Source organism: Trematomus bernacchii, unplaced genomic scaffold, assembly GCF_902827165.1.
Source record: "Trematomus bernacchii unplaced genomic scaffold, fTreBer1.1, whole genome shotgun sequence".
NCBI classification, from domain to species: domain Eukaryota; kingdom Metazoa; phylum Chordata; class Actinopteri; order Perciformes; family Nototheniidae; genus Trematomus; species Trematomus bernacchii.
Window position 1 is genome coordinate 765726 of NW_022987710.1, and position 9222 is coordinate 774947.

The following is a 9222-nucleotide window of genomic DNA, read 5'->3' on the forward strand; positions in this document are numbered from 1 at the left end:
GGAATTGCTTCACAATCTAATATGGCACTTCCTTAACCTTCAACTATTGAACGGTGCTTTACTCTCTCAACTATCAATCACTGAATCTACCTGGTCACACAAAGTCCGCTTGCATTCAGAAATTGTTAATCGCTGAATAAAACATTTGCTACAATCAATTCAAGCTACATCTTGTAGAATGAAAGCTGAACCACACCTGTAATACTTTTATCATGTCTATATCACCTAAAAGTGTTCCTGTTAAATCCCATCACAAATCATGACCTGGGTCCTTGTTTTACTCGGGAAACAAACTTCTCAAAACACATCACTTAATGAATCAGGGTTTTTATTTCTCAATGTTCTTAACATACAGAAAGACATTTTCTGTATTTACACAGATCCAAAAGATATCAATAATGGCTGTAATGTTCACGACGTGAACCACAGAATGAGGCTGAAAGGCTGAAGATAAAGTGAGCAAAAACATATTCTCCATACGAACTGCTGAGACCTGAGGGCTTCACATTGTAATATCTTAAAGACGAGTTATCCAACATTTAAAATTAAAATTGAAAACCTTTGGAGGCAAGTTCTCTGTCAGTTTGGAGGTAAAAATTAAAAGGGAAGATATAGTCAAAGAAACATCACTCATTTCCTCTTCGACTCTTCTTGTGACTCTTTTTTGAACTCCTGTGTTGTGAAAAAAAACATTTTTGACTTTGAATGTAGATAATTAGACAAATTGTTCACATTTCCTTACATAATTTACACTGAAGATATACAAAATTAGGCAAAATGATTGTTCATGTTTATTTTAAGAAAAAAGTTATTGAAGTTGGCTTCCAAAGTAAAAAAAAACATATTTTACATGGGGTAAGGAAAGTTTATATATCAAAACTCAGAAAAATGATACCCAGGCCCACAAATGCAGAAACATTGTTATAACTTTGCGAGAAGACAAACAAAGCAAACAGTAGCACCACTCACCTCTCTGGGGACTTTGAGTGGCTGCGGTGTCTGTGGCTTCTGTGGTGACCTAGTAGAAAACAATGATAGAATAAGTAGCGAAAACCGTCTTCAAATCATCCTTCACACTCACAATTGGTTTTCTTTTTTAATCTCTGTATAACTTTGAACTTCAATAACAAGTAAACCACCCAAGTGAGGGAATAAAGATCAGCAGAGTTTCCAAATGATGACATAAAACTATAAGTTGTGTTTCGCAGCGATAATTAAAAAATAAACAGTCCAAGTAAGATGAGGTAGAATGAAAGAGTTTCTTCTATAATATTATAAATATTTGCATTAACTGTAGTGTTAAGAAGCTACATTTGCAATAACACAGAATAAAATCAAACACATTCATTTATACGTAAAGATTATGTTCAGGTGTTGTTATATCAGATTATATTAAGAGGTCTTTACAACAATTTACATACATGAGGGAGCAGAATCTTAAAGAAAACTCTGAGTATATGATGACCAGTAGTGTGGCATAGTGTTTTTCTGAGTTCCCACACAGGAACCTACCTGGGGATTTGGAGCGGTGGCGGCGGTCTCTGGAGCGGCTGCGGTGGCGGCGGGGGCTCTTGCTGCGATGGCGGTCTCTCCGGGGCGATGGGCTATGCGAGTTCACACAAAAAAGGGAGACACATGAGCTTGAGCTTAAAGTATTATATATAAAAAAGGTGACAAAGGAGTTTAGCCAAAAGCAAGCATACGTTCGCCTCTTTGGCGATCGGCTCCTCCTGGAGAAAGAAAAATGAAACCCACAAACGGATAAGAGCTATATTCACAATAATTAAATATATTTACAAGAATGTAGTCATTTTAGGTGTTATTTTTTTATCATTGAAACACAAACCGTCTTGGGGAGCGACTGCGTCTGTAACGTGGCGAAGGAGAGCGACGTGGTCTGTCGTCACGGTAACTGTCGCGGCGTCTGTGGGGCTCAGGGGTCTGGAGTCTCTCTGGCTGCAGGGGGAAATAACGACAAACATTTTAAAAAGGCCCCAGACCACAATTAACTGATCCTGTAAAACGTTTGGTCAGCAGTGGATTCATTATGTGGGTGACTTCAGTAACTCAAACATTCTGTGTGACTCAGCTGGCCTTCTGTTCCATTCATTGTATTAATCTTAATTGTTTTGTACAATTATCTAAACCAACTTTGTGTGAAACAGCTGTAAATTACATTTGTGTGCTGAACATGGCAACTACATCTACAGCTGTCACTAACTTGTACAAATAAATATCCTACCTTTAATGATCAAAAGTTTAATTGAAAAGGTTCTACAGACTGAGTGACTTTCTTTAGAAGGTGTAGAAAAAAGCAGTTTGGTATGTATAAGGAGATGTGATTTTGTTTTAATGTAGAGATAACGAAACACATTGTCTCTCCTGGAACACATTTTGTGTCGTTCACATGACAGATGACAGAAATAGCAGTTGTTTTTTTTAAATCAAAAAAGAAATTGGGAGAACCGAATTTACAGGAAATCTGGAAAAATGTTATCCACAACTGCTCTGCAAACATTAGAAGATACCCTTTTCAAGAGGAACAGCTTAGGATTCATTGTGTTAATGTGAGGGAGGTTACAGTCTCTTTATCGCTGTACACAAACCTGATGTTGTCTACCACCACGACCTGAGGAAGTAGAGAAACCATCGCTCCTTACTCAATCTACACCGCTAACTTATCAAGCGCCACACCTTATATTGGAAAGGTTTGGGGGTTAATCCATCTGACCAGCAAGTGGTGACAGAAAATAACCACAGAGAATAACGTGAATATTAACAATATAACAGTTTCAGTCGGCTCTCAGGAACTTGATTTTCTTGAAATAGGGACTGCCCTAATGCACTTTTTGAGAAAAACCTTCGAAGCACACGCAATACAAGTTCTCTACCTGTTCAATAAATCAAAGCTAAAAACTGGAATCGACCTGGGTCGATTGGGCATGTTAAAGTGTATGACCCTAGCTGCCATCTGTAATCATTATTATTGTTGAACTTCAAAGCACACAGGTTTTCACATGTGCTCAAAAAAGCTAATTAAATGTTAGTACCTTCTCTTCGTCCTCTTCTTCCTCATCACTGCTCTCTACCTCGTCCAGATCCTCCTCCAGAGCGCTGATACGTGGGTCTAACATCTCAGCCTCCTCCAGAACGTGTCTTTTCTATTTCACACACACACACACACAATCAGTGGTGTGAACACTTGAATAAAGCTCTGTGTGTGCATGTACAGATGTGATGTGAACATACCTGAAGCCGAGGAAGAATGATGTCACACATCCTCTCTGCGTGAAGGAGCTCATCAATGAACTCGTCAACATGCATCAGTTCAAACTCTATCACGGTGGGAACAAAAGAACAATTTAAATGCATCTATAAAACATTATTAAAAGTGTCTTTAAACACTACCTAGAATTGTATTTAGGCCCAATCACAAATTATTTAAACAACCATAGCAAGACCCGTGTTCGGATCCAGCCCGGGACCATGTGCCGTGTGACATTCCCCCCTTTCATTGCTATCACTCAAATAAAGGCACTGGATGCCCAAAGAAAATCTTGAAAAAACATTAACAACAAAAAACCTCCGTGGCAAGACAATACTGTTTTAAAGGAGAGGTGTCACGGCCATTTCCACTGATCATAATTCCATTGTTGAGGTATACTAAAATAGATTTATACTGCACATTTTTCCAAACTCACATTGGTTTCTCATACAGCATGTCTGTAAAGTATGTGTATTCAGCAGTATTCACTCTCTCCACTAAACGGCTCATTGTAGCTCCCAAAGCTCCAGCCCCCACCCTCCCTGTGAGCCCAGTGTGCTCTGATTGGTCGGGACGTTGTGAATCGCGCTGAGCTCCGTGGAGGTGTTGTTTCCTTGTTTAGGATACACAGCCAAACACAGCCAAACTCATCCTGAGCACACACAAACTCACAGCCGAAGTAAAAACAATAAGTGTGGCTTGATATTGAGTAAGAAAAAGGTTGATAAACTCTGTGAGAATGGGTCTGCAGAGAGAATTTCGCCGCGATCCCAACTGTCTGTTATCAGCCTGCAGCCAGGGAGGAGAAATCAGCAGAGCTGCCTGCACTGAGTGTGTGTGTGTGTGAGGAAGTCCGTCAATCAGCGTGGGCTTAACGTAACGGCTCCGCGGACGTAACGTAGCGGCTCCACGGATTGGTCCATTTGGTTCCGGGTACCGCATGACCGTATCGTGTCATAGCTCTGGGCGTGACTACTGGGTATCCAGATGTCACGATGCCCAGGAAGAACATGAGAAAGTTCCAACGAGGCGTTTTGGGGAGGTCTTTTCTGTGTTAGAGTTTTACTCCCTACAGCAGGGGTCGGCAACAGGCGGACCGCGGTACGGATCCGGACCCAGACGCCGACCTATACGGACCCGGACCTATAATCAATACATTAATAGGGGATTTCAATTTTGACGGGGCGATTCTATTTTAACCGCCGCCGACAGGGGGCGAAAGAGACGAGTGAGCGATACAGGGAGAGAAACACAGAAGAAGAGACGAGAGAGCGATACAGGGAGAGAAACACAGAAGAAGAGACGAGTGAGCGATACAGGGAGAGAAACACAGAAGAAGAGACGAGAGAGCGGCAGAGAGAAGCGGAGAGGAAAGTGAGTGAAGAGAATAATTAGCGATACAGGGAGAGAAACACAGAAGAAGAGACGAGAGAGCGGCAGAGAGAAGCGGAGAGGAAAGTGAGTAAAGAGAATAATTAGCGATACAGGGAGAGAAGACGGAGAGGAGAGTGAACAGGTGTGTTAGCGGCAGACAGGGAGAGACAAATAATTACACATGGCGCTCTCCAAGAAGAGGAAAGTGGACAGTGAGAACAGAGTGGACGGACTCATTCATGTTCATCCGGCCCACTGGGAGCACAGAACCAGTGCATCTCATTCAGAGACCGTGGCACTCATTAAAAGTGCCAAAACGCCAATATGAGACAAAACACAAAGTGTTTGACCAAACATTCCCTCTCAAGTCAGAACTGAGGTCACAAAAAATAAATATCGTTCCAGCGCAGGCTAACCGAGGCTAACCAATGAGCACCTGCATGTGTGTATGAGAATGGCCCTGACACCATTTCAGCCCAGATTTAAAACTCCTGGCAGGACAAGCTCAAGCTCAATTCTCGCACTGAATTAAAAAAAGTGAGTGAGGGACTGCAATATAAGAGGGAAAGAAAGAGAAACTTTAAAACTGTTCAATTGTTATGATGTGTAAAGACTGATATTGTTCTATAATCGTCTGAAACTGTTAAGTCATGATGTGAAACGGTTAACAAAGCTATTTTATTTATTTTCTCTATTTTATTTTTAAATGCAGCCCGAGAGGAACATTACACATATCCACAGTATTTTACTGTACATAGTTCAATGTTCATTGACAATAAATATTGTTGTTTATGAATTGTACTTTCTTTATTTGATTGGCAGTCAGTTGTTGATTACATGCAGACGTTGATACAGCTGCAGGCTACTTCAATATATCACACTAATTCATAAAGCAAGTTAGACATTTTGAAGTTCCGGACCTTTGCATGGAGAGATTTTCTCTAACTGGACCTCGTTGAATTTTAGTTGAATACCCCTGCCCTACAGGGTGTACTTTGAGGGTTTTTGACTGCAGACCGTTTACATGCATAAAAACCTTCATAACACACAAGGGGACGGGTAATAACCGGAAAAGCATGACACCTCTCCTTTAAGAAGAAAAAATGGAGAGCACGATTAAGCTTAATTAAAGTTGTCAGATAACTTTTCCAAAAGTTTGCAGGGATTTCTTTCAAGTCAACACAACTGTATTAGTCTGTAATGGCAATGTGATTCTAGGCAAGTAAAAACCGACAGGAATCACAGAATTGTCCTTTGCCCTGACCTTCTGAACAAGTTAAAAACGGGTTAGAAACGCTTTTTTTTTTCCTTTCTTTGAACTGAGGGATGGGAAGAAGCTAATGAAAGAGACAGAATGTATTGCGTTTCCTGGCGTACTTCTTATTTTGCATAAACTTCATGGTGTTATAAAAGATGGTACCAAGATATTTGGACTGGTTAACAACACCATCTCATCACTTTGTATAACAACTGTGTTTGTCTTGATATTGTTCCTCCAGAAATCAAATTTTTCTTTATGGATATTTTACAAATCACTCCCCTTTCAAACTGTATTCTTGTTTATTAATAACAACTTTTTTTTACTGTCATATAGTATTTTATACCTGTTTACTTTATTCTCTTATTTTGTTATAACTATAATGATCATATAAAGATGTGCCTTTACCTCACTGGTTGTAGAAGCTTCTTATATTCGTTAGCATAGCTAGCTAACCAGATGCTAATAACAACAAAGTTATTGACTGTATGATCAGTATGACAGATGAACAGATCACCACTGGGCTTTCAACTAAAGACACAGCCACGCAAAAACTGCGGCATTTGTACAGCTCCTTATGGGTACTGACATTTCTGGAAGTGGCGGAGCGGCGTTCTGGTACTCTCCGTCAGAACTGCACCCCTGTCAGACCAGACATATACCACGTGATGACACGTTAGGATCGTGTTGTGTTCAAGGACCCTGACCGTGGCCAGGAAAAACAGGCACTCGCTTGTTTTTGCAGTCTAGATTTCTTACATTTATTTCTTTTTTGCGTGTGTTTATAAAATTACCTCGAGGGCCGTACCAAATGGTCTCGCGGGCCGTATACGGCCCGGGGGCCGGAGGTTCCCCACCGCTGGTGTAGAGAATACACAGGAAGAGGCATAGGAAGCCCCCTTAGCCTGTGCTGGTGTACAGTGTCTCTAATAAAGAGCCGATTGTTAGAACTATCTTTGGTCTTCCTTTTAAAAAATCTATAATATATAGAAAAAGACCATGGTCTATTTTCTTGGCATGGATGTTATACACAGAAATAAATCTGTTTTCTCAATACAGGTTTATCCCATCTTGTGTAAACTTGCTTTAATTTAGACCCTTGATAAGGTCCCGGCATGCATCTTACACATTCCTATCAAGAGAGAGAGAGATAGATATATAGATATATATATCTATATATATATATATATATATATATATATATATATATAAGAAGCAATCTTGTATATATAGTATAAAAAAGTTCTAAGGAAGGTATTAGAATATCATCCAGATAACATGTACAGAGCACTCAGATGGGGATGTCTTCTTCTTGGGAGGTTCGATATTTCCTCTTCTTTCAGGTAGGCTGGTACTTTTCTACTGATTTCACGTTTTGTGCTAAGCTAACCTGCTCCTGGTTGGTTTTAAAAAGACAGCAGGAACAGGGAACCACTGGTTTACACTTCTAGACATTTATATGCCTACTGTGAGTTGATTAATCAAAAACTCACCTCCGTTTCTGTTCTGACTCTTGACTTTTCTGTAATCGTTATACAGCGGCTCCAAGTATTTGTAGCAATCAACAGCAGTGCCAGTTAACCTCATGTACATCGCTCCCAGTAGACGAACATATCTAAAAACAAAGTGAGAACATATTAAGATTGTAAGAAAATACTTATCATACACATTTCTCTCATGTTGACTGGTCTTTCAGATGCAACAAATTTAAATCACTGCATCAATTTTTTGCAGCGTAGGTTTGCACATAAAATGAATTTGCTTTTGTGTTTTGTGCATAACAATAAACAATTCATAACAAGAGCTTTGCAGTTTTATCAGGAACCTGAAACAGTTTGCAGTATAGCAGAGTGAATATACGCAATGTACAAAGATTTGCAATGTACAAAGATAAACGTTAAAAATATATGATATAAGGCATTAAGACAGTTATAAATATAATACAATGTGAAAGTGTGCCTGCATTTATCCTATGTTTCATGTTGTTGTTTGATGAAGTGAATATAGCACCAGACATGTGTTAATTGTTTCTCTCAATAGATTGTGATAGAAACTCACTTGAAATCCTCGTTTTTAATGAACTCAACGATGATGTCTTTTTCAGGTTGAATCTGCAGCATCTTCAGAGTGAGGCAGAGGAAGGGAGTGGGCTTGATGTTTCCTCCAAACACTCCACCAACATATTTCAACTCCATGGCTTTATCTACAACCAGCTCAGCTGGGAATGACACAACATGCACACATTACATCACAGTAACTGGGAAATACAAAAGTAACTAAAAGAAAACGTTGACACCAACCTGGAGGCTAATAAAATACTATTACAAATGAATACAAATTGAGTTTTGGTCATTCTATAGTAAAAAGCAAACTATAACCACTAACTGTATGCGGTACATGATAGATGATCACTCTATATTGGTGTTAAAATAAAGAGCCCATGTATATTCACTTCATTATTCATCAGGCAAAATATCAAATAAATGATGGCTATGTATCCCGGTGGACAATGGGTAAATTACTTTAATGATAGCTTAGAGTTAGGTTGTGTTAACTTAATAAGCTATTGACATACTTGTTATGTTACATGTTAAGAGATCTAGAGTAAACTATAAGAAACGGTTCCATGTCTGTTAACGTGACTCCAGAGAACAGGAGGCTAACGGTAGCTCTCTGGCTAACAAGCCAACGTTCCTCACCGGTGAGACCGAAGCACTCCTCCTTCCAGTACTTTGATTCGTATATTCGAGTCCGGATGATTTTCTCCACCAAATACTGCGGGTTGGTCCCGTGTATACTGTTAGCATCTTTAACGGTTCTGTTTGCCATTTAAATACAATGAGTTACTTTTGCTAACAGGGAAACAACAGCACGACTGTCGCTGCCCGATCCTTTCCGGGAACACGATTTGTTCTGCGCATGTGCGAAATTGAAGCTACTTCTTCTTCTCTTCTTCTTTTTCGGGTTTTACGCAAGCCCCCAGGAAGTGCGCCGGACTCAGATGAAAATATTCGTGGTGGCCAAACGGCAGTACTACACTTCCGTTTGGTTGCCAGGCCCGGAAACACTTTTTCCCATTGACTTAGAAAGAAAGAGTGGTCTGTAAATCGTTGGATACTTTTTTTTAAACTAAATAAACTACCCAGTATGAACACTTGTATAGCCCTTATACATTCGTTCCTCAAGTTGTAAAAATGTGCTAATAACGTTATTCTGAGAGTTATTTCCCTCTGTTATTTCATTATGCATTATCTAATCCACGGGACCGCGCCGCCCGGCACGTTCATGTGATGTGACCAAGCGGCAAACTCTGGGGAAGAGCCGG

The 9222-nt window shown here is 39.9% G+C and overlaps 1 protein-coding gene across 1 annotated transcript; it reads right to left on the reverse strand.

Moving 5' to 3' along the window:
- Positions 1–311: 311 nt before the first annotated feature.
- Positions 312–8815, reverse strand: prpf38a (pre-mRNA processing factor 38A). The gene is made up of 10 exons (XM_034141021.1): positions 8597–8815; positions 7956–8115; positions 7391–7512; positions 3250–3335; positions 3051–3161; positions 1847–1956; positions 1704–1730; positions 1513–1604; positions 970–1018; positions 312–672 (listed from the first exon to the last, which is right to left on the reverse strand). Exons 1-10 carry the CDS (start codon positions 8724–8726, stop codon positions 627–629), a joined length of 933 nt encoding a protein of 310 aa, XP_033996912.1. The 5' UTR covers positions 8727–8815; the 3' UTR covers positions 312–626.
- Positions 8816–9222: the final 407 nt, after the last annotated feature.